The sequence below is a fragment of the Pseudomassariella vexata genome (assembly GCF_002105095.1).
Source record: "Pseudomassariella vexata strain CBS 129021 chromosome Unknown BCR38scaffold_9, whole genome shotgun sequence".
NCBI classification, from domain to species: Eukaryota; Fungi; Ascomycota; class Sordariomycetes; order Amphisphaeriales; family Pseudomassariaceae; genus Pseudomassariella; species Pseudomassariella vexata.
The window spans coordinates 2080758-2105679 of record NW_024467964.1 but is presented as its reverse complement, the minus strand read 5'-3'; the positions used below and the strand labels follow the sequence as shown (position 1 = coordinate 2105679).

The window sequence follows — 24922 nt, the reverse complement described above, 5'->3', positions numbered from 1 at the left end:
CATTGCAGGTTATTATCAACTGTCTACTTCGTAACCTAAATGAAGAAATGGACGTACGTACTGCATACACACATAATGTCGGCATGGCCATCCGCAGAGGCCATGTTGGCACAGTGGCCCGATCTGTTCAGCCCATCTCTCGACACCCTATTTTAACACGCTCCACACCTTGAGTGCCTGATGTTCCTCCAGTAACGACCGAATCAACCCGTTTGCCTCTGCGCCAGCTGCCTCCTTGCCTTCCACAAAAAAAAGCTCAACGCAGCCACAGCAATCAACAACGGCAAACCGACCCCGAGCCCCAAACCAATCATCTGACCAGAACTATACCCCCATTTGTGTCCCCCACTCGTCGACACAGTATGGAAACTGATACTACTCGAATTAGCACATGTCCCGTCCCCCGGCGCGGTAACCTCCCCCGCCTCGACGAATGTCACGTCCACGCAGCTGTACAGCGCCGCGCCGTTTTTATCGGCCTCGACAATCTGAATCGTGGCGTTGTCGCCCGGGCGAGGACTCACACCTGAGGGGAAAGGAACCGAAGGCAGGCAGAGAGCGTCGAAGTACTGTTCGTTCGTAGGGCCAGTGATGGAGAAGATGGGGACCATGGGCAGGCTGTAGTTGATTGGGATGGTGCCGAGCCCGAGGTTGATGGAGAGCATGGCGGTGGAGTGCCCGGCTTGTAGGCCGGGTTGGAAGCTGAGGGCGCCGTTGCCGGTTACGGGCCAGGTTGTGCGGTTTTGGGAGACGGGGAGACCGCCGCCTGCGGGCTGGCGTCAGCCTTGCATGCCTCTGAATGTGAGAGGACATACCTACATGGGAAAAGCCATTGCTCGCCATAGGGATATATGGGATCATCGGTGTCGGGGTCAGTCCCGATACTGAGACCGTTAGTGTCCACTACGGAGCCGTTGACCGCTAGGTTGTATCCTTTCGATCCTGGGTACGTGATCAGAAGATGCGACCTGGCCACGGCCGCAAGGCATAGAAACGAGAACATAGTGGATCGTGAGGCTGCCATGGTGAATAGGAGCTACTTATATTTCCAGAGCTCGCAGGAAGTTGGAATCAAAACACAGAAATAACAACAGTCAATATGTAAGAAAACACATCTTCTAATTAACCCTTGGCCGCCTGTGTTGATCGGGGCAAACTGACGAGCGTCCTACGCCTGACTGCAGCAGCTTTTCTCATTACGGGCAAGCCTGCTTGCTCTGACGTCTGTGGTGTAAGGCTACGCTACCGACTTTGGCAAATTGACGTGGCTTTTGGGGCGCGGCCAATATACTGGCAAAGTTGGCGTTCTGAGCTGTCCCGTCAAAGGCGAATGAGAATATAAAGCCTTGACGATCGCTTTGGTTGCTGACTATGATATCTTGCTCACTGGCGAGGCAGGATGGCTTGGCATAAGATCTTAGAACAACTCTTGTCGGGTTGGAGCAAAGCTACCATACGTGCATTTAAGGCAACTCGTTTCCAACCTTGTCAGTGTAAGCATTCTTATCTTACTACAATATAGTCGACCAATCCAGATTAGCACTATTCCGCAGCCTCCCCGTCAACGAGAATCTACCGTCAACCGTCATACTCTATGAGACCTTACCAATCGCTGATTCAATTCCTAGTAAGACTACGGGTGCCGAACTTTCCAACAGTCAGCCTCCGCTAAGAGTCATCCAGCAGTGCGTGGCCATATTGCTTGATATTAGCATGCGAAGCCCAAAATGTCTCACACTTCGAGGCAAACTTCACGGACTATTGGGGTGACACTCGAATACACAATGACAAGCCAAAGATAATCAAAAGGTTGAGCAGGATGGCTGCGTAAGACATGACCATGCCTGTCATCGGTTGAGTGAAGCACAACAGCTATACACGACAAGCCGACACCTACTACGAGTTAAACCCATAAAGGCCCAGCAGACTATATATTCTGGGGGCTTCCGTATATGTCTGCTATTCTCAAGCGGCCTAGCATGCCCAACAATACTTCACCTTCGAGAACGCCTGGTTATCAAATCCCAACACCCGATCACAAGGAACGAAGCCTAAGAATATCAACCGCGGCCATTGTTTGATGGTCGACAAACACGAAAATCTCCGATCACGGACAGCTTAGTGCGCACTTGTAATAAAAGTCTATTTAGCGGATTGAGAAAGATATAGGTGATATCGTGAGCACAGGATTTTACTCGACACTCAACAATAGACATTTCAAATTCGCATATGACCCATCTTGAATACTTGTCCACCAAAAGTATTTGCAACTAGCGATGCTTGAAAAGAGGCAGATTCTAAATGGCATTGAGTTACGTAAGAAGTAGGTATAGGAGAGCGTGTAAGTCACAATATATATAAGTAGATTACTGAGAGTTAACGAAACAAATATAAACAGAAATGCATATCACCTAACAATCGCCCTGCCTCCAATTTATAGATTGAAGTATAATATACACCGCTTGGACGACTATCGCCTAAGTACCTTGGTTAAGCTATCTATTAGGATTTTACCGGTCGATAAATAAATTATTGTAGAGAACCTTAAAGAATATTCTTAGCAGTTATGTATTCTAGATAGTGATATAGCAAAGCTTAGTATTGATTCTGTCGTTTCTCTAGTGATCAAACATATTGTCTACTAATCAACGTATGTAATATCCTAGGTCGCCTTTCTAAATTAAGGTCCCGGTGAGTAATATGTTGCAGGGAAATGCAAGAAGACCTGTGTCCCCAAGCCAAAAAGACTGCCGTTCTACGGAGCCCTTGGACTACATTGCGCTTCAGATCGAGGCACTTAAGTTATCCTCTGTTTACTCTCCCAACAGTTTGTTTGTAACTGTTCCAAAGAGGCTAGGACGCCTTCCAATACAATATTCGCTAGCGCCCGCCCTACCCGTGGTTCCAGCTAGCCGGGAACGCGCTCACGTGCACCTAAAGTACGGATGGATGCTCCACTTCCGCAGGATAATAAAGAAAACGCTTGACGTACCCTAACGGGCGCAACTATTTCTTGTTCGAACTGAGCAGTTTGGCCATGTGGGCGGCCGATGGGGAATGCCGTTGAAACGTTCGTATAGTTTTCCAGACTACAACCCCTGCCTCCTTGTCCGTCCCTGGGGCACCTCTTCATCTTACCAATACTACGCAACCGGAAGTCGATGTTCATATCTGTTTTCACCGTATTCCTGTCCGCTTTTCTCGGTCGTGCCGTATAAGGAGATTATGGGGGGATAGTATGCACCAGAAAACAGCACCGGGGCGAATACAATGTAGGGCTCATCTTCAAAAATAGAGCTTCGACAGAGCTGCGTGTCTAAATCGTGACATGCTTAGGGAACTAGAAGTTGTAGTATTGAGCTGAATTCAAATGCACTTATTCCTCCCCAGACTTGCCATTATCCTGACTTGAGAATTTGTAGACACGACAACACCTACACATGAGGGAGATGTGACCAATGCACGTACATGGCCGCGGTATGTTACAGCATTCACCGGCCTGCAGATCCATACAGCAGGCAAGACAGCTAGCTCATATAGGAGTTGTCACTAACTTGCACCGCTGTGAATTACATGGTAGGCCGACTATTCCCAGACCCAGACCAATCCAGTCGGAACCCTGGACGCTCCATGACCTATCGTAGCGTCACTACTGAAATATACAACATAAATTCACCAATTACCGGAGGAGCCATACCGCGGCAGGTGTGGGTTAGCTGGCGTTGTTGAGCGGTCAGGAACGGCATCCACTCAACTTTTGTAACAGCCCCGAGCTCTAATTGTGGTTGTGCGCAAAGAACGCACCGATACAAGAGCCCACACTCGAGGTACAGCCATCTACTGCCTCTTGGATGGAAACCATGTTCTTCAGGGTGTGTAAGTGCCATGCGATGCTAGAAGATTTCTTGACAGCTACCAATGCGACCAGCCAGCAATGTACCTAGGTACACCACGAAGTAAGTTCATGCACCAATGTGAAAAGCTAAGTCAACGAATCGACACACTCAGGCGGTCAATAAAACGACCAGCCAGCAAGCGGCCAGTGACGCGGCACCAGTGGGTCTTTCTTGGGCACTTGGGTAACTCAGGTAAAGAAAATGGCTTTCCCTGTCTTTCCCGCCCAACAGCAGCGGTGAGTCAGTGACTGGGGAGTGTAAATATGCAAGTTTGCTTTATTTACGAGTCTTTCGATCTTTCCACACCTGTAGCTATGTCCTAAATCTTCGATGCTTTCTGTTGTGCGATTCGAGAATGCCGACCCGGAGAAGCGAACCAACCACTAACACCACGAATGGGGGAACGTAGCGACAGCGGCCGAGAGTCTAACATGCGAGACAAACACTCGTCTAGTTGGGGGTATACAGAGAAAGAAAAGCGAAAGGAAGAGCACAAGCAAATGAAAAGCAAAGCAACAACACGATATCCTTGACTAGCCGAAGTTGCCAATGGTGGGTGGCATGCATGGTGAAAGAAGGCACCCTCAGCTCGTCATCAATCATCAATGTCGGGGGCGATGGCGTGACCTCGTCTCACTCCCTTCAGCCTATTCCTTTGAATCCTCGGCATGCCACCGCATCTCAGAGAAATTAGGAAACTCTTGACTTCATTTCTCATATCCCATTTCCCTCGTCGCCAGATTGCCACGTCCCCTAACTGCGCGATGCAATACCGCCCGTCGGCGCAAAATTGTCGTACATCTCCTCGCTGCTGTCATAACTCTCGGGGCTTTGGCCACCACTGACATCAGCACTGCCCATACTCTGAAACTCCATTGGGCCGCCACCGAGTCCCATCGAGAGTAGGCTGTGTCTTCGGCCAAGGTCCATTTCGGCGGTACTTCCGCTGCGAGAAAGCTCTGGTTTCTCAGGGAGTTTCTGCTGGATATGTCAGCATATGGGCCGACTTCACTGATCGCCACCATACGTGGGGCGGCGCAAAGGGTCGATCGTGGAGTCGCACTCACCTTGAGAAGTCCCGTCGAGATATCTAGCATTCCCATTGCGAACTCGGCCAAACCCTTACGTTCTCCAGGCTTGCTGCTCACGCTAAGAGTCCAGCGGTACTCTCCCAGCCTACGACGATACCAATCTGCCTCCTCTCGGCCCGGGGAAGTGGCCCACAGCAAGGAACCAAATGTGCCAATCAGCGCAAAGTTGGTTTTTGAGGCAAAGAACCAAAACGCTCGGAGATGCTGATGTGTCAGACGGTTGACAAAGTCCATGGCGGATATGAGACGAGCCTTCGCAGCACTCCGACAGATATGCTGAACATAAGCATCCACAGCTTGGGAGTCGGCAGCCAGAGAACGGATGATACGGCGGTGCAACGTGATTTCAGTCGCGAAGTACGCCAAATGAAGGTAACCGATGCTGGAAAGTCGCGTGGATGATACGTTGTTCGTCTGAAATGACGAGTCCATACGGATATTTGCCGGAATCGCGGCGTACCACTCCTTCAACTTCAACTGTATCGGCTTCGCGAGCGATAGCACCAGATGGGTACCCTGAGGCCCCGCGTTGGCAACGTTCTGCATGGCCTGTAGCGTGTAGAAGGTGTCCAGAATCTCTGAAAGGACTTGAGACAGGTACACCATCTGCGTGAACAGCGTCCGGCCTCGTTCAATCTCCAGCTTCTCTTCCGTGTCATTTTCATCGCACTCCAATTCGGGAAAGTCGTTCGGGGTCAAAGGCTGTACGACCCAATTCGTCGTAAATATGTGAGATGGTCGGCCGTGAACGAGGGCTCCCCACTTATCCTGCATGTACAACGCCCAGGCAAGTCTCTTTCTCAGGCCCTTCTCCCACGGTGGTATCTTCCAATGGGTACAGTCAAGATGCAGACCAAGTTCTTGCGCAGTTGCCACCAACTGCGCTGTTGGTGCCCACTGATCTCCTTCGGGCTTCTGCGAGAGTAAAAGACCGGCTTGAACCGTGGAGAGCTTCGGTCGCCACGAGGCGCCGGTAAGAGCCGAGCGCATGATCCTCTCTATTTCTTTGACATCTGGGCGTGGGAGATTGGAGAGCTCCTCGGACTGATCCCACCAGTTGATTGCGAGGATGTAGACGGCCGCCAGAAGCGCCGGTGAGAACTCCCGATAATCTCGCTCATACTGTTCATAGAAGACATTCCGCTGGATAATGGGAAAGCTAGGGTGAACGACTTGAAAATATAGGTCGATCAGTTTGCGACCGTTGGGCGCCACGAGTCTTTCAATCGCTTCGACGTCCTCCAATTGGTGTTCATATCCTGGGGTGGCATAGTCGGGCAGCATCAAAAAGGTGTCATCATCACTGACTTTCCGGAGAGTCCCTCGAGCGAGAAGACTCTCATCCTGGGGGTCGAAGGGGGAAAGATTGATCAGGGAAGGTTCAAAGTCGGTCGTGGGACCAATATATTGACTGTATCTGTCATCTTGAAGGCCAAGAGTGCGCTTGAGCAAAGTAGGACCACCAAAGTTGGCCATCTCCTCAATTAATGAGTTGCTGGCAGCTGTGCTGGAAAGACTGGGTGAGTGGTTCTGCCGCCGCCTTCTGTTATCAGACCGGCCAGGTGAACTGCGCGGACCAATGATACGTCAGCCGTCAGCCATCGTAGCGTTGCGACAAGCCCAAACCTGCAGTGGCTAGATAACAAAGCCGCGGGGGTCAACAATGAAATATTGGTGAGACTTACGCTCTTTTCCAACTCTGGCTGATGTCGTCTGTACAATCACGCGGTAACTTCCTTTTTCGAGGTTGCGGGCTTCGATTCAAGGAGCACTCAATGCCGTTCACCTGACACGAGAGACAACTGCTGCTGCTGTCCTCGTCCTCACTCAAAATACACTTGATCCTTCGACGCAAGCAAGATTTACATATTAAGCTTCCACTCAAAGGCGAATCTTCTGAGTCGGCGGAGTCATGGCCATTCATGCTATTAGAGAGATGGTCATTTGTTCCGAGTGTGCTATGTTGACGGCTGGGGCTGAGGGTGGGTTTGGAAGGTTTGGGAGCAATGGCAATTGGAGCCGTCCTTGAGACGACACTCGAGCCGGACATGGCTGGCAGACAGAAAAGAGTGGGTATTGGGTTCGCAATACCCTACTTGGCTCCTTGGTTTGGGAGGCAAAGCGCGTGCTCCCGTATCTCAAGTCCGAAGCGCTGAGAGTTCGCCGTGCGTCTCAGAGGTATCCCCACGAGCAGGGTGATGTAATGGCCACTCCTTGGCGGCTGGAGGGAACAGCACGACCCAGGTTGACAAGGCAGGGAGGGTCCACTGAACTGCGATTGCTGCTATACCAAAAACGCGCTGATCTGATCAACTCTGGGCTGCTCAAGGAGACACGTTGATAAGACAGCTCCGGAGATAAGGTTGTGAGTGGTGGGAGTTGACAAGCGCTATATAGGTAAGACGGCAGCCCAGTTGACTAGTTCGTCGCGTGCCCTATCAAGGCACAGGCGGGTCGTCTTATCGAGTTGGACCGGTGTAGGTGTGGTTATAGTGTGTCGTCTCTGGGAACTTCGCTATGCCGTCTAGCGATCTAAGAGATACCAGATGTAGCTTGCAACCAAGTTGGCACGCATCTGTCGCGCGGGGGGTAAGAGACGCAGGACAAGACCGTTTTGTTCGAAAGCCGTCTGCACGGTGCCCGAATCTGTATTTGGAATTGGCCAATGACCCAAGGTGAAGCTAGGTTATGATCGAGACGAGGATAAGATAAGCTAGGCTTATCAACGTCATTGAGGCGCCGTTACTCGATCGTGTGTTCAATATCAACTAGCGTTGCAGGAGGAGTAAGTAGGAGGAAAGAGATGAGAATGAGAATGTGGCCGGTCGTATAAGACCTAGGTGCGGAAAGGGTTCAGAGAAGTAAACATTTGCATGTGAGATAATAAGCGGAAGGCTAAGGCAGAGTCGAGGCCATTCGAGGCTGGCACTGAGGGGGTGGTACTATGGCAAGAGTCAAGAACGGAAGATGATACTGGGGTAAAAAAGCGCTCCATGGTGGCAGCGTGGCTCGGATTCTTCCTCGGGTTCACTGACGCCTTGGGGTCCTGATTCGCACCTCGCCGGGACTCTGGTTTACCGCTTCAACGGAGCGGGAAGCCGGTTTCTGGAGAATGGCATCGCCAAGCCATGCGACTCTATCAAACGTTGAACTAGAGCCCCCGTAGAGGGCGTTGGCGAGCAGTTCGTCAATGTCATACTTTGCTGCATCTGAAATGGTGACTGGAAGATGACAGGCGGTGATGCCAAACTGCCAGGGACCATGCCAGCAGTCGCGAAAACAAGCCAGACTGGCGAATGGCGGCCAGGCAATTGATAACGTAGGTTGGGCCTTATCTTTGGAGAATGACAATAAATAAATGTAAAAGTTCCATGGATAGGCCAAAGAGTCGACACAGAAAAACCTTGGATGATGATTCGGACACAATTTGGATGCAACTCTAGCAGTTATATGCGAGAGGCTCCCCCCCAAAGTCCTCGGTACCTGGAAGCGACGTGGGAGTGCTGACAGCCTCATAGCGACGCGGGGCGCGCCTGCTGACTTGCCACGGGTGGTTACCGACCTACGAACGTTCCTAATCCAATTGCGAGCACCGGACGTGACATAATGGCAGAGATAGGAGCACGGCTTCATCTACCCGACTGTAGTGAACAGCGCACCAAAGGAAGGGTCTTGGTACAGACGTCGTACCGGGTACGCATTTAGGCCCGAAAGTTTGTGGAGAGAAGGTTGCGAAGAGGTTTGGGACAACGCTGCCATTACCAAATAGAAAACACCAGCTGTCGGATCCGGCCTAGACTGGCAGTATTTCTAACGTAATGGCTCAACCGAGCCGAGTCATGCAGGGTACAGGCAGGGCTGGTGCCGACGGCAGAAATGGATCGCAATACAGGCGCCCAGGCGCGCATGAGATTCCAAGTTGTTGATTTGACACAAGATAGTTTATCTCCCAAAAAGAATAAAAGAATCAGGGCCTGACTGTGGGTATGAGTGAGTGTTGTGATGCCGTCATATTTTTGACTTGGGGGTTATCGGATATCTTTCAGGACCCTCTATACACAGCCATGACATGCAGTCCTCTTGTTATTCCCGGACGGTGGTCCCAAGAAGTCGAAATTCCGACACAGCGGAAGCAACGATCTTGAGCCGATCCATGTTCCACGCCAGGTTATCAATTGCGGTTGCGGCGTACGAAATCACTTAAGCCTGACTGCACGTTAGTGAGCCTGCGATATCGTTGATAGGCTCCCTAGAACATCCGATCCACGGCCGAATCGAGTGTTAGATTAGATCAATTGAATTGGCAGGCAAGGGGCAACGAAACCGTCATACCGTCGTGCAAAGTTTTGCAATCACACGTTGGACACAGCTGCACAATTCGTGAGTTGTGATGTTACTGAAATTTTTTGTCGCAGCATATTAAAGACACATATCGAATTCTGCGAATAGACTATTCACCAGCAAGCTCGCGGAGTTTAATGGCCTTTGCGCTTGAGAGCCCCCACGATCCATCGTCCCCACGTCACGTCAGCTCCAAGCAAAAGCTTGGCGCCTTTGGACGCGGGGTATGCTACGATCTTCGTGTGGGAGACCAAATCCAGTAATTCTGACCTAGTCGTTGCATCCCTTTGATGCCAATGCCAGACAGACGTTGATAGTCTCGTGATCTTGCTCCGAATTGGATGCAGGACCTAGTGGCAATGTAACTCGTTTATCTTACGTTCTAGGAGAAGTTCCAAGCCCAGGATTGGGGGGTGGGTGGCATCGAGATGCCCAAGCCGGATAGATGCTCGACTGGGGGCCTTCTAATCAAAAGGCTTGATCCAATTCAATAGATCTTATGACATTGGATGACAACGGGCTATTACTGGACAAGCCGCATTGTGGCTTCGGCCCGTTGCGCTGTAGTAAGCATCAAAGGAGCTGGGTTCTGTCTAGAAAAGCAACTTTGATAATCATCTCCCCGAAGGTCTATTGAAATTGACGATGCAGTAAAGTTCGTGATGCCGAGAAAGGGCGATTAGTACGGAACACAAATCAGATTAAAAAATGGGAAAAGATAATTATGTCGTCGAACACTGGCTGTAAGAGCGCCTGCACCGGGCTCCGCCGCTTGGTTATACAGACACTAAATGCCCAACTGACCAGTCTTGTACAAGGTGCACCAGCCCACTAGCGAAAGTAGCAATCCGACTGCCGATGTTTCACAGCATTAGTATGGTATTACCAGACACTTGGCCAGAGTATTGCGGTGAATTGCGGCGAATTGCAACTGCCCTTCCTTCCGGAAATTACGAGCATGAAACCGTTACAGGTCTTGACCCCGTCAGGATTGCGACTTCCAAAGTCCCGTCAAGTGAGTGTTTTCTCCAGGAAAGTCAATGAGGTGAAGACACATTATCCAGCTGATGAACACACACAGACAGACAAACATCTCGCTGACTAGAAATTTCATGGATCAGAATTGGGCAGTAAAGCTTCAGCAACTCTCAATTTGACCTCGAACTACCCCTGAACCTTGAAACATACCCTCAAGTTCATTAGTCTCTGTTGACGTGCTACAGGGTAGCTGCAGGTCAACTCCAATGACACTGGGGTACCAATGTTGGCAGCGACTTCAATCACCCTACAGCCACCAATTTTTTGGATTCTCATAACGTCAAGGAGATTGGCCAGATGAGCTTCTATCAATCCCGGCTTTGATCTTACCTTGAGTTTCATCATGTTCTCCGTCTTCGGCCCAGAGGATATCGTCGGTTTTGTCACATGGAAACTCCCCTTGGACTCCCCGCTCGGTGAAGAGGGCGAAGTCATTTTGCCAGATGACTTTCACAAAGACTACGTTGATGAGTACAACAAGCTTGTCAGGGCTGTTGAAATGGAAGCCACTGGGGATATGCGCTGCATTCGTACGTATACCTTCTTCTTCCCGAATTTTATTAGGGGTCTTGGCAGTTGCCACGCCGTTGTGGGGGGGTTGAGGAGTTGACAGGACCATATACACGTCTTTCCTTTGCGCGAATCCAGGTTGGAGAGGTCGAGGTGTAGGATCGCTGCTAGCCAGCGTATTGCTCACAAGAGTGAGATTATAGAAACTTCCTGTATACCTAGAGAGCATCCTTGAGGGTGTTCAAATATACAATAAGCTTAGATTTTCGGTAGTGGGTGGTTCTCAGATAGAAATCCCGAGCAATGATGTCCCAGAATGAAAGGCAAAGTACGAAGAGGTGTGTATACTATGGATCGGAGATGAAAAGTAATTCCAGATTCCTCTGCATGCGGCAACATCGGGTGCTTATTCATAACCTTTGGCAAGGGGGAGGCAGTTTTCCACAGCATATATCTTGCTTTTTCCGTTTCATCCCATATGACTTGATCAGACATTACTGCGGAGGCACGTATATTGTCCTCTAAGCATAGCTGCGGTAACATTCGCAGGCGTGCTTCTCGACGATGAATACCGCTGACACTGCAATAGACCTTTCCATATTTTCTGTAAGGGGGTGAGACCATTCAGAGTTAGCTATCATGTTGAATACGTTGTGACATCTCAATTTAGACCAAGCAACTTCGTCCTTATCCCCATCCATGATCGTTTGGGAGCAATAAAGAAAATACTGGCAGCAACAACGAACTGGTCACAAATGAAGAATCATTGGGATCCCATGTAATCTCTTGATTAAATTCCCTATTGACACGAAGCTAGTGGAATGTTTCTTCCTTAGCATAATTGTATTTTGAACAGACTTCGAGGTGACGGCAGATGCTCTTTCCCAAACCTTCGCCCTTGGCTCTCACACCCGTCCATCTCTCTGCCAATCCCCATTGCAATACATAAATAAGGTATGCAATCACTCATCCCTTCAGAGGACCATATAAATTAACTTTTCATGTAGTACTTCTGCATCACTATTTCATCATTCTCACGATGTCTTTCACTGACATCTCGCACGCAGGGCGTAACATCTACATTTAGAAGCCCGCAACGTGGGCAGGGCTCACTGAGCTCGTGTCCCAGCGCCTCGAGCTTCCAGCCGATGAGGTCAACTCTCTTCGTGTCTCGTTTCGACCATAATTAGCCGGGTTTTCACATTCCTGGAAGCCAGAACCGAGCACATGCCAGGCATTCAGACTAACTGAAGTGTCCTCTTTGAGGCCACCAAGGCGTTGCCAAAGCGGATGAAGCCGCATTATAACAAACAGCCAACGTAACTCTGAGATCAAATTGCGCAATGATTATTGTGACTTAGAAGGCGGACTCGAAGTTGCTGTGGTGAGGAAGCGCCCTAGACGACATGGCGCCATGCCTTCTGCAAGGCAAGCTGATGGAGCAAGTCAATCCCATCAGCCGAAGGACTTCAAGTCCATATCAAGTGAAAGCTTACCTGATCTGGGTATGTGTTGTATCGTCCTAGCATTTATGTTTCATTGCTCTTACTTGTATTACCATCAATCTCGCTGCGAATTCGTCTCACACTATCGACCGGGTCAACCTATACCTGCTGGCGCCAAACTCTTCGGATGATATCACGGTTTCGATCACCCTTCGAGAGGAGTGGGATTTCACGGTCGTCTATCCTATTGTCTGTCAAGCCACAAATGAGATCAATAACACGTCCACGGCCTCCTGGTCAGTCAACTTTCTCTCAAACGGCATCATGCTCGACAATATGTCGCAAATTCTATGCTCCTACATCTTCTGGGAGGCCGAGGCCCTCCGATCTATCCCATAAGTGTCTCTCGCCATGGATACCAATTCATATTCGCCCCAGCTAACCCCCTCGCCTGCATCGAAGAGAGCTACACCATCACCTTTTCCTTCGATTACTCTTCCGTACCCGGGAGCCATACTCCCGACACTCGGTCTCACACCAGCCATGCGAATCGAGTTCATGGTCTACTGGCTTCTCTCATTACGGTATATTCGCGACCGAGGCCAGCACATAAATTTTATGTTCGTTCCCCAAGCAGCCTTGTTAAAGGCTGCGGAGCTGAAAGTTGAGGGCGGCCCGGTTCCGAGTATAGTGGCGCGGGTTTTCATGTTGTTCGCCGGTGTTGAGCCCGAAGAGGACTAGGAAGTATCTGAGGAAATGATTCTGGATGCGAATGATGGATCTGAGAATGGCTTTATTAATTGGTCGGATGCAATTGACATCAATGCAGAGTGGGGGATCTCCGGAAGATTCGATGTAGATCCAATCGCGTTGCAGTACTCTGTCAAATTTTGACTTGCAGGATAGGAGGTTCGCGGCTACTTTTGGAAGACGTCTGCGATGAAGGTAAATGGCTCCTGAACCTGCAGCACTAAGTTAGCTCTTCCTCTCAGAAACAGCGCATGGCTACTGAGATGACCAGAGATTGAAATAACAAGCACGATGGTACGTCTTCATCACCAGGCACCTTCGCAATATCAATGTAGCAAACGGTCTTCTCCCAGCATCCAGTGACCGTCTCTCCCGTGCTTGTTGAATACAGGATCCTTTCATCATCGATCTTTGAATAACAAGTGTCTCACGTTTTCCATGGCAGTCGCTATGATGATAGCACATATGGCCTTTTTCCGTAAAATTTATTCATTTCTCTCTTTGAATATTTATCGCGAATAGGAACATAATAACTCGGCTTATTAAGTGGGCCGATACAAGCTTGTCATCAACGTACTTTGTCAGTAGAAAACTTGAAACAAAGTTAATGTGACTTCGGTATCTGGTCGCTTTTCCCCGTCGCGCGACGTCAGTGAATTAGAAGTCAGCATCGCATAGGTTGATCAATAATTTATGTGTAACATCGGTTGTCTTGATCTACCAACCATAAATGGTCGTTAGCACCAATGATGTCGACCAGATTCCACCAGGGTGTGGATTGGCATACATGAAATTTTTAGAAAACTGGCACCCCTTTTGGATGAATTCCTATAAATATCGTACACTGTCGGCTACATACACACGCTCAACAGTCCAATGGACGTAAAAAGTATCGGGAATGCTTGACCAGTGTTACTTGGACCGTCGCCAGCCCCCGCTTTCTGCTTGTCGGCCCTGCCTCTCAGCTTCCAGCATTTTATCAAACTCTTTTTGCGCCTGGCTTTTCGCATACGCCTTGTCCTCTTCTTCCGTGTTGTACGAGTATTTCTCCTTCTCTGACGAGCCCACGAGCTTGGTATCCCGGTCCTCAGGTGCTGCGTCTTGCCTCAATCGACCCCATGTGGTATCCTGATCCGAGCGATCCCCTCTCTCCCAGAGATTTCCGGGAGAACTTGCCTGCCTCCTCGCATCTACTTTAGACTTGGCGTCCTGTCTCACGCGGTCCCAGCTGGATCCGCCGCTTGGTTGTGCCTTCTCAGTTCGTCGGGCAGATGGTGCGACAGGTGATGCGTCGTCATCTTCAAACAGACCAGAGCCTTCCCACGGTGACTGCTCGCTGCTCCCCTGTTGGTAACTGGACTCTTGTGGCCGCGCTGGCTGCTGTGACGGCTTTCTACCCCAACTGCCCCAACTTTTCGATGTTGAAGGAGCTGGCGTTGACTGTGGTTGAGGAGCAGCAGGTTCTGAAGAACCCTGGTTATCTTGGTCTTGCCATCCGCTGGTAGTAGTCTCGGAGGGAAGCAGCGGGTACGTCCTGCTCTGGGGCTGCCCCTGATAATTTTCGGGAGTCGGCGTAGGCATCGCCCCCCCTTGGTCTGATTGCTGGGTTCGATCGGCAGGGTCAGGAAGCCCAAGTCTCCGGCGCTGCAACGCCCTTTGTTTCTCCATGGCTGCTTGACCTTCACGTTCGGTGGCCTGCCGTAAGTCTGACAGTCTGGGGTCCCTGAGTATGTTGGCTCTGAGCGTAGACTCTGAAATGGAACCAATTATGATGGCAGTGGCAATCATAGTGCCTGGATAATATGCAAATGTTCTGACTGCGTGCCACATCCATACAGCACTTGTCCCGCGCAAGAACTGAAGCCTCTTGCTAGGAAACAACATGGGATCGAACCAAGAAGCCTTGGGAGTGTAGAAGGGAAACCTGAATTCTTTCCTGCCATTCGCCGCGGCGGCAACGGCGCATGCTAGCCCTGTAGGCCTAATCAAGCTGATATATCGGGCGTTTTGGGCAGCCCTCTCGCTTAATGAGTCGATTTCGCTTTGCTGAAGCTTCCGATTGACCGTAGTAGAAGCGGCGACAACATGTTTGACGACAAACGCAGATCGAGCTGTTTCTGAAACTCCCATGAAAGGTGCCCAGAACTGGAGAGGCTTGAGTCTTGAAAAGTGAATACTGGCACCTTCCACAAAGAAGCGGTCCTCGATCTGGACCTGTTGCGACGGCGCAACGCCCGGCCATGGGTCGCCAGGGTATCTGGTCCCGAAAGAATCGTCCGAAGCCATTTTGATGGAAGCGGATTTCTTAGCCTATGGCCAGTTTTGTGTGTTTGTGAAAGATCGTCATGTACATTTGTTTCTACCTTGATTGGCAATTACGGACGTCGCGGCGCAATCAGTCGAAGAAGCCGTGACGTCGACCCATCATGAGAATGACGTTCCCGAAGGAAGCTTGGGCCACTTCAGTAACACAAGCATGGCTGTGGCTTAACTAACGACAATTTAACAATTGTACGTCGTGTTGATTCAGTTCTGCAATAGTGATGCGAGACATACATAATCCACAGGTGGTAAAAGAAATGTCCTGAAGCAAAGTCAAATGGCATCATACTTTGCCGAGTATGAAGTACGAAGTACTCATTGCTTCTTCCTTTGACCGTTGCGTCGCGTTGCCAAGGAGTGACCAAGACGCGCTCGGCTGCCCCTCGACGCGTCTTCAACGTCTTGAACGTTTCCATTGCACCCTGCCAATTAGCCACAATTGACAACCACACGTTCCTGTAGCTTGTCCTCACTCATTATCATATCAGAATCCCCAGCTGATTATTATTCAATCATACCGGCGCTTTCATTTCTTGGAGTAACTCGGTCTGCTGGGAAGAAGTCATGGTTCAACTCTCTCACTCATCATCTTCAATATGCCCCTCCAGAAGTCGTTCTCTGAGCAGAATGGCCCCAAACCTCGACAATTATGGCAAAGGTCCAAAACCCACACCGGCATGAATACGTCGTCGACCTCAAGTACACGACCCGTATCGAAGCGGCCCCTTGAGCCAGTGTCCGAAATCACTAAAAACAAATTGCATGCCTTCAAGTTCCAGCCACCAGCACTAGATACAGGCGATGGCCGAACTCTGGAGGATGCCTTGGCAGATGGAAACACGCGTTCGACCGCGACTGCAAAACATTCGGAGAACCAGAGCGAGCATACACAATCTCTAGATGCGACAAATACTAAGAGCGCCATCACACCTATCGGTCGCCTGGCATGGCAGGACCTTATTGGCGTGTCGCAACCCAAAGACGAGGAGGAACGTATCAGTCCAAATGAACGTATCGGATGGAACACGAGACCAGATGCGTACAGGCTGTCGCCAATGGTGCCTCGCAGGAGAGGCAAGAAGAGGGCACGGAGCTCCTCGCCCACCTCCTCACCGGCCTCTGGCTCCAAATCGAATACACCTGCAGTCAATGTACAGAAGCTGTCTCAGGCGCTGAAATCGCCGCATGCCGACCCGGCTATGGAGTTGTGGGACCGCTTCTCCGTCAACGGATCCATGGCGAAAACACCCCTCGGAACCACCAATCCGGCTCTGGCTCAAATTATGTTCTCTTCTTCTCCAAAACCGTCCAAGGCGTCAGCCGGAATGGTCGGGGCTCCTTCCGAAGGTGGACTTCGAAGGGCAATTAGCTGCGGAGTTCACTGGCCGAAAAGGAGACGGGTCGAGCGCAGCGAATCTTCTGCCGTCAGTGACGCCATATCTGAGGACAGTCCATGCGAGGGCTCAAAGTCTTCCATGGTCAATGCCTTGTTGCAGAGTGTGACAGGCGAAATCAATCGATCGAAGGCACTCAAAGTTCGTCAAGCAGCCCTGAAGTCTCCATCGCCAAAGAAGAAGCGTCTACGGACCGGAGAGGACAACCCACCAACCAAGACACAGCCCGCATCATCGAAGCCACCGCCGCCACTCTTCCACGCGCGGACAAATCTGACGAAGGAAGATGTATCCAAGGAGACGACAGAAGACGGATCTGACTATGAAGATGATGACTTTGACGATGATGCCCTGATGGAGCTGGACGCAACACTCGTCGCTGCATGTGAAGACGAGGCGCCTTTACCAGCGCCAGTAGACATGGGGCCGACGAGATCGGTGAAACGCGCTCCGTCGCCCACTTCTGAGCACACCTTAGAGGACGATGAGTTTGCGGACTTGGACGATGACGATGTGTTTGCTGCTGCAGAGGACATGGTGGCGCAGATCGAATCGAGCTATGCGTCTCGTGTCGATTCCGGTTCTGCCACGCGGCAGGAACTCGTGAAGCCACAAATTGTTCCAGGAACTAAGTTGTGGGAGCTTGATGACGACGCATTTGGGGATGATTTTGGTGGTGATTTTGATTTTGAAGCTGCAGAGATTGCTGCTACACAGTCAGTCAAGGAGATCAGTGCAACTTTAGCGCCTGTACGTAGGTGTGGATAGGTTCGAATGGAATGCCTGCTAAGTCTGCTAGTAGGCACCTCACAAACCTAAGGCATTTCAACAATACTTGGTGACCAAGGTCTTTCAGAGTTTATTTACAGATGATCGCGGTAGAGAATCACCCGAGAAGGTGAGCATCCATAACCCGACTTGCTCTCGCTTCCAGATGCTAACGTACCCAGATCTTGTTTGTGCAAGTCGATCGTAGCAACACCATGAAGACTATCCACCTTCGTGGGGACTGGATTGATACCAATGTCAGCCCGAAGGCTTTTGTACATGTCATCGGGGCCTTCGAAACCACGGGCCAGTGCATTATCGACAACAACCAGAACATCCTTATCCTACATCCGGATCAGTTGATATCAGCTACAGTGGTAGCAGATAGCTTTACTTGTATGCGCCGGGCCGTTCTCCAGGACCGCGTCAAGGCAACTAGCGAAGCTACGCCGCCATTGGTGTACGGCACACTGCTCCACGAGATATTCCAAGAGGCCCTCATGGCGAACGAATGGAGCAATGCGTTCCTCGACAAACTCATCAACACAATCACCGAAAAGCACGTGGAAGATCTGTACAAGATCAAAGTTTCCATAAGTGATGCCCGCGAGCACCTACGATCCAAGATGACGGAGCTGAAGTGCTGGGCGGCCGCGTTTGTGACCCCAAAACCACGAGCCGACGCGGTTGTTCAGGGCCGCAACGGGGACAACGCGACGATGTGTGTGAGCAAGTTGCTTGATGTCGAGGAACACGTTTGGTCGCCGATGTATGGCATGAAGGGCAATATTGATGCCACGGTACAAGTTACCATGCAGGACGGCACACGGCAACGGACTCTTACGGTACCGTTCGAGGTAAAAACGGGTAAGAATGCGACGGCCAATCATCAGGCACAAACTTCCCTGTACAACCTTTTACTGTCAGATCGATACGACATTGAGATTGCATACGGCGTGCTCTACTACATGGAAACCTCGCAGACTATCCGCATCCCCACCATCCATCACGAACTTCGTCATATGATTATGCAACGCAACCAGTTGGCTTGCTATGTTCGAGAACGAAGCGTGCAACTTCCACCGATGAAAAAGAGCACCAATACTTGTGGCAACTGCTATGCCAAGGTGTCTTGTTTTATATATCACAAGCTCGCAGACGAAGGCGATGCGGAAACCAGTGGCATGAAGCAAAAGTTTGACGAGGTGGTCAGGCACTTGACTCCAACGCACCAAGAATTTTTCTTGAAGTGGGAGGATCTGTTGACTAAAGAGGAGCGGGAAAGTCAGAAGCTGCGCCGTGAGCTTTGGACTATGCTCAGCTCTGAACGCGAGAAAGTTGGCAGATGCTTCGCCAACGTGATAATCGAAGAGGGATCGGCGATTGAAGAAGTCGAGAATCCAAAGATCAACCGCTATAAGTATACCTTCATCAAGGACACGCCTGCGCCCGGGTTCTCTTTCCTCGATTCGCAGCTTGCTGTTGGAGAGCCTATCGTCATCTCAGATGAGCAAGGTCATTTCGCCCTAGCTTTGGGATACGTCACGTCGGTGCGCAAACAACGAATCAGTGTTGCGGTCGACCGTCGACTTCATAACGCCCGCATCCGGCAGCCAGGGTTTGACGAGAGTAACAACCAGGTGTTTGCCAGCATTATGGAGGTTGTGCCTGAAGGTGCAACGCCTGCTCTGAGCCAAGGGAAGATCAAGAAAGCGCCAATACGGTACAGACTGGACAAGGACGAGTTTAGCAATGGCATGGCTACGGTGCGAAACAACCTCGTCCAGGTAATGGCCGACGGCATCTTTGGGTCCAGAGAGATCCGACGGCTCGTGGTCGACCTAGTTCCACCCACTTTCAAAGCGGTGTCAACACAGTACACGGTGGGTGATGAAGGAGATCTTAATATCGATCAGAGACGGGTGATCGAGAAAGTGATGAGCGCCCAAGATTATGCGCTTGTCCTGGGCATGCCCGGTACAGGAAAGACAACCACCATTGCCCACATCATCCGAGCTTTAGTCAGTCAGGGCAAGAGTGTGCTACTGACCTCGTATACGCACTCGGCCGTGGACAACATCTTATTGAAACTTCAGGAAGACACCATGCCGATTTTACGTCTTGGGGCACCTGCGAAGGTCCATCCCGAGGTCCAGGACTTCGTAACGCTTGCAGGACACCCCATGAAGACGTTCGAAGAAATTCGCAGCGCTTGGCACGATACCCCTATTGTCGCCACAACGTGCCTCGGAGTGAGCCACCCTGTGTTCAACGAGCGCACTTTTGACTACTGTATTGTCGACGAAGCATCACAAATTATGCTGCCCATCTGTCTTGGTCCCATCCGGATGGCACGCACCTTCGTGTTAGTCGGAGACCACAACCAGCTGCCGCCGCTGGTCCAGAATGAAGAAGCCAAAGTGGGTGGACTCGATGTTAGTCTCTTCAAACTTCTCTCCGACACACATCCGGACTCGGTCGTCAACCTGGAGCACCAATACCGCATGTGCGAAGACGTAATGACGCTCAGCAACATCTTAATCTACGAAGGCCGACTCAAATGCGGAACCGAGGAGCTCCGTCATCGAAAGCTTGACATCCCCAACATGGACGCCCTGCGCCAGAAGCATTTTGACGCTTCATCCATCGTCCGCCCCGGAACCCCCCTCTCCTTCTGCACGAGCTGGAACAGCCCTAACTGCTGGCTCCACGCCCTCCTCGATCCCGAAGCCCGCGTTCGCTTCATCAACACGGACGCCCTCCCCTGCTCCCGCGAGGAAGCCAAAGGAAACCGCGTCGTCAACCCGACCGAAGCCCGCATCGTAACGCAGCTCGTCGACGGCCTCCTGTCGGTCGGTGTGCCCGCATCCGACATTGGCGTCATGACGCACTACCGTTCCCAGCTGTCTCTCCTGAAACATAATCTTCGCGGCCACAGCTCTGCCGTTGAGCTCCATACTGCTGACCGCTTCCAGGGCCGCGACAAAGAGGTCGTGGTGTTGAGTCTTGTGCGCAGTAACGAGGGATGCAACATTGGCGACCTGCTGAAAGACTGGCGTCGCATCAATGTGGCTTTCACGCGTGCCAAGACGAAGCTGCTCGTTGTCGGAAGTCGCGATACGCTCAGGGGCTGCGACGACAATGAGATGGTGTCCCGGTTCGTGCGACTCATGGAGGAAAGAGACTGGGTCTACGATTTACCCTCTGACGCACTTGAGAGCCATTGGTCGGATGAGATTGCAGGGACCGGGGTGACGGAGATGACGCAGCGGTCGCCGGGGAAGACTGCTGCTGCTGCTGCTGGTAGTCCTGCACGCAAGGGAAAGAAGCAGCCTGTGCGGAGAGCAGGGACAGGAAAGGAAAATGTGCAGCCGGCGCCACGGAAGGGGAGAGTCACGGCTAAGGCGGTCCTGAAGGACAAGCCTGTGTTGGGTAATATATTTAACGAGATCATGGGCAGCAGTGGAGGTGCGTACTAGCTCATATTTGAAAGACGGCAGGGTGCAAGGGATTTTAAGAATATATATATATATATCATCTTGGGATAAGCATATTTATGGATAGAAGAAGCAAGAATGGAGATACCATTTGGTGGACTTGTTTGTGGGTTTTATTGGCTATATGCAAGCCCAAGGCAATCACGTTAATGTTCAACTGGTATCCCGAATCATCTCACTGCTATGCCTTTCTGTCTGACGGCGACAGCGATGATGCGTCATCCCTGTCTTCCGGGATACTAATTGGTGATTTATAAGCATCAAGTTACAAAAAATATTGGTGTGACACCGTCAGAGAAGGGTTGCTGGTTCTCTCGTGGGTGGACATTGCAGGAGTGAATAACGCAGGTAAATGCAGGTTAAGTAGGAAGCTATCTCAAAGGAAGGTGGAAAGGAGCTGCACCTGCAACTATGCCACTTTCGGCCTAGTACATATTTGCGGTGCCCTTCCTCACTATGGACCTCGCAACATACATTGCCAGGTCAAAGTCTTGGCATGCCTGCCTGATTTCCAGCCCCCCCATTTCTTTGTCTCTAGTCCTGACTGTTAAATCTCCTTCTCCATTTATATGTCAGCAACTCGCCCATCAATCACCCACCTCTCCGGTCGTTATGCATCGCTAAATCGACACGATCAAGATCACTTCTCTAGGCACTTTCGCGCTTCCTTCTTGTCGATCGAGCGCGAAAGAATTGCCGTGCTGCGTCCTGCCGGTCAATAAGAGACAAAAGCCCGTGACCCGCGCCTCTGATCACACAGGCCGGACTCCTACTCAGCGAACGCCATCTCGCCTTGCCGCGAGCGAAAAAGCCTTCGTTGAAAGGATCGGGATCTTAGGAAGGGGGCTGCCTTTGGGTGGTCTACCTGTCAGCGGAACCGGCATTTGTTTCTGATTGACCCGCTGGGGCGTGCGGAGATTGATCTGGTCGTCCTTCTTGGTCACTCATCCTGCTACTGGTTGCGACTGCGGTGCCTGCCTGAACGGTGGTAAGTTGACTGACAACGACTGTCTACTGATGCTCTTTAGAAATAGGATCCTTTTGTCATGTCGACCCAAGCAACAACATCACCGTCGTCCTCTCGCATCGACAACGACCATAGCAATACTTTTACCGCCAGCGGAAAGGCTGTCGTCGATTGGGAAACGCCTGGCGCCGAATACCAGTGTCTTGTTCACCCCGATCCTAGGAACAGGCACATTACATTCGAAGCATGTCTCGAGAATGATATGTCACAGCGCCTTTCCTTCTTCAGACTTCGTGTTCCGGTCAGACACAAGCACCTTCAAGACATTGTATTGTACATACATATACCCCCAGATCATATTGCGTCTATCGATTGGACCCTTCAATACGACGCTGCGGATCCAGTGCGGACGAAGTTAAGCAGCGACATCACTCGTCTCCGATTCAATCTCCACAAGCCTGTGCAGTTGATTGTGCCCGACCGCGAGCCCCTGGAGCCCAAGAAGCCTGCGGCCGCCTGCGTCATCAGGGCCTTAGAGTCGCTAGCTACGGCTCTGAGTGTCTCTGTATATCTTGAGCATACGACTTTGTCCAAGGCGCGGCTTCAGTCCATAGCCGACGCAGTCCAGTCGGGTTACTCACGGCCCGTCCCACGATATCGTGATCTCCACAGACTCTACAAAGGCATTGGTGGCAAGAGTCTCGTTCTCGTTGATGAGAACGATGTGAGCACAGACTCTGAAGTCGGCCCCTCGGTCCAAGTCGACAGCCCGCCGTCGTACGATGAGATTGGCCCCGGTCCGCCAATGCCCCCTTTGGCTTTAGATTCTCCCAGGGGGGCAGGTGCCGACAGGGCCCAGGGAAAACGATATCGTCAGTGTAGTGGAGCCAGCACACAAAATGACGATTCCCTGTCGAGCAGGCCCAGTAAGCGAGGGGCGCTGGACAAAGGCTCTGGGCTTGCTGAGGCAGCGGCGGACGAGGACAACGTGCTGCCTCCTTGGGCCCATAGACTCTTCGCAGAGCTCGCTGAAGTGAAGGAGTGTGTCGTGAGGCAGAGTGAAATTATTAAAGACTTGCAGGACGAGGTCGTCAAACTTCGAACCCAGGAGAAGACTCGGGAGGACGAATATGCTGTCCTGGAGCAGCGCGTTGACAAGACTGAGATGACTGTTGCGGATCTGGATGCCACAGTGACTCAGCATGGCGAGTCTCTTGCTGACTCGGAGGATAATTTCACCGCTCTGTGGGAATGCTGTGATGAGTTTTCACGTCGACGTTCCCCAGAACTGGAGGACATGAGAGAGGAGTTAAGAGCCGATGTAATGGCACGCCTTAGGAACGCGTTAGCATCTCCATAAAAACGGTTTCTTCGTCCGACCAATTGTGTTTAATTTAAGTGTCTTTCTCTTCTCGGTGATGTAGCGTCTGTCCGGCCTTGGAGGGCATCGTTGAATGATCTCAAGCGCGAATCAATCTAATCACGGTGTCTCAGCTTCGCCCTTGTACGCTGTTTCCCCTTTGTTGTCATGTCTTCTTCGGCTGATGGCAAGCCGCGCAAACGGACTTGATTACATAATTTGGTGGCCGATCGTTCAATTTTCTTGTAAAAGAACTTTTGGGAAAGCAATGATCATGGGAGATCTTTGTAATGGAAAGCCTAGGATGTCTTAACCTACAGACTTCATATTACAAAACGTCGGCTGGTGTAGTTGGTCACTTCGCTGGTAGATAAGTCCCGATTTGAGCCTCGCCCACTTGGGTCGGTGACGAGTCGCGGGTTCGAATCCCGCAGCTGACACACAAGGGGGTTTAGTCAACCCTTACGGCGCGCTGCCCACCTTGTTGACTTCGCCTACCTAGCGATAATAGGGAGATTGGTGCAGTTTAGGATTACGAGCATCCTAGCCAGTCGACCGTCAAGCACTACGTCGGCGGAATATAACTCGACAGCCGGTCCAGAATTCGAATCGTTAATCCGACCCCTTATCGGACCTCGCCTTTCCGATAACGCTCGTCGGCGAACCCGTCCCCTCACGATAGAAGGCGCGCAGCACGCCCTCTCGCCGCGATTCTTGCGAGCGTCTGACCACGTTACGGTCTATCCACTTGAGCGTATGGTTGAGATGTATACGCTCGACGAGAACCCCAATTAGCAGATACTACGACTTGTCGCGACAAAAAAATAGTCGAGCATCTTCTGCACATCAGCAGCATCCCACCCCTGAGGACGAATTTAAGTGCCACATTACCACACTTATCGGTAGTTCAGGCAGGGGTTGTAGCACAGACTTAGGGAGGGACAGGAGGTTTAGTAGTCATTTGGCTACAAGTTTACCTGTATAACCGCCCGACGCGGCTTAAGGGCCCGCTATATCATCTATAGCCCCTTAAGGGAGTACTTGTAGAGGTACCGAGGGTTAACACCTACGGCGTATTTAATATTATTTTATTACAAAACATTTGTCCTGCTTACTGCATCGCTGCCTAACCACGAAAAATGGTGAGAAATGTGTGTGATAGCTTATACTACAATTTTCTTAGCCTTATTTGGCTTCAATTTTCTCATTACTCCAAATTAATTGATTATTCGCCTCGCACTTCTCCCTGAATCTGTCAAGTGTCCACAGTCTGAGAGCCTGTCTGCACCAGTTGAAACCAAGCTAATATTTGAACAGGATATGCCAATCATCGTCGCGAAGATGAGCTGCTGCGACCGTTCCGTTGCAGTCTAAGGACCGTAGGCTCCTCATGGTATCATCGACAAACTGCACTTTACAGGCATTAGTCGATATGTCAACCTCCCACATATCGTTGTCTGCAGAGACCAATCATCTGGCAAGAGCTCAGTACTGCAGGGGATAAGCAGCGCGTCCTTCCCAGCTAAGGACGGGCTAGGCACGA

The 24922-nt window shown here is 50.9% G+C and overlaps 7 protein-coding genes and 1 non-coding gene across 8 annotated transcripts; 4 read left to right on the top strand and 4 right to left on the bottom strand.

Annotated features, from left to right (window-relative positions):
• Positions 1-350: 350 nt before the first annotated feature.
• On the bottom strand, positions 351-997 carry BCR38DRAFT_310444 (uncharacterized protein; the record flags this gene model as incomplete). Its single annotated transcript, XM_040854650.1, has 2 exons — positions 351-766; positions 820-997. Coding segments are annotated over 2 exons (594 nt in total), but the record flags the coding sequence as incomplete, so codon positions are not given.
• Positions 998-4649: 3652 nt separating this feature from the next.
• Positions 4650-6463, bottom strand: BCR38DRAFT_486896 (transcription factor TamA; the record flags this gene model as incomplete). Its single annotated transcript, XM_040864086.1, has 2 exons — positions 4650-4874; positions 4964-6463. The coding sequence occupies 2 exons, from the start codon at positions 6461-6463 to the stop codon at positions 4650-4652; spliced, it is 1725 nt and encodes a 574-aa protein (XP_040714470.1).
• A 95-nt stretch (positions 6464-6558) lies between these two features.
• On the bottom strand, positions 6559-7270 carry BCR38DRAFT_244308 (uncharacterized protein). The gene has a single exon (XM_040854419.1). The coding sequence runs from the start codon at positions 7035-7037 to the stop codon at positions 6669-6671; it is 369 nt and encodes a 122-aa protein (XP_040714469.1). The 5' UTR covers positions 7038-7270; the 3' UTR covers positions 6559-6668.
• A 5128-nt stretch (positions 7271-12398) lies between these two features.
• Positions 12399-13516, top strand: BCR38DRAFT_439326 (uncharacterized protein). The gene has a single exon (XM_040860622.1). The coding sequence runs from the start codon at positions 12733-12735 to the stop codon at positions 13060-13062; it is 330 nt and encodes a 109-aa protein (XP_040714468.1). The 5' UTR covers positions 12399-12732; the 3' UTR covers positions 13063-13516.
• Positions 13517-13775: 259 nt separating this feature from the next.
• On the bottom strand, positions 13776-15485 carry BCR38DRAFT_439325 (uncharacterized protein). Its single transcript, XM_040860621.1, has one exon. It carries the CDS (start codon positions 15355-15357, stop codon positions 13984-13986), a length of 1374 nt encoding a protein of 457 aa, XP_040714467.1. The 5' UTR covers positions 15358-15485; the 3' UTR covers positions 13776-13983.
• A 188-nt stretch (positions 15486-15673) lies between these two features.
• Positions 15674-17637, top strand: BCR38DRAFT_244262 (uncharacterized protein). The gene has a single exon (XM_040854418.1). The coding sequence runs from the start codon at positions 15990-15992 to the stop codon at positions 17553-17555; it is 1566 nt and encodes a 521-aa protein (XP_040714466.1). The 5' UTR covers positions 15674-15989; the 3' UTR covers positions 17556-17637.
• Positions 17638-21887: 4250 nt separating this feature from the next.
• BCR38DRAFT_244210 (uncharacterized protein) lies at positions 21888-23462 on the top strand. Its single transcript, XM_040854417.1, has one exon. It carries the CDS (start codon positions 22099-22101, stop codon positions 23377-23379), a length of 1281 nt encoding a protein of 426 aa, XP_040714465.1. The 5' UTR covers positions 21888-22098; the 3' UTR covers positions 23380-23462.
• Positions 23463-23716: 254 nt separating this feature from the next.
• BCR38DRAFT_t221 lies at positions 23717-23819 on the top strand. Its single transcript has one exon. It is a non-coding gene; the product is annotated as a tRNA-Thr (tRNA).
• Positions 23820-24922: the final 1103 nt, after the last annotated feature.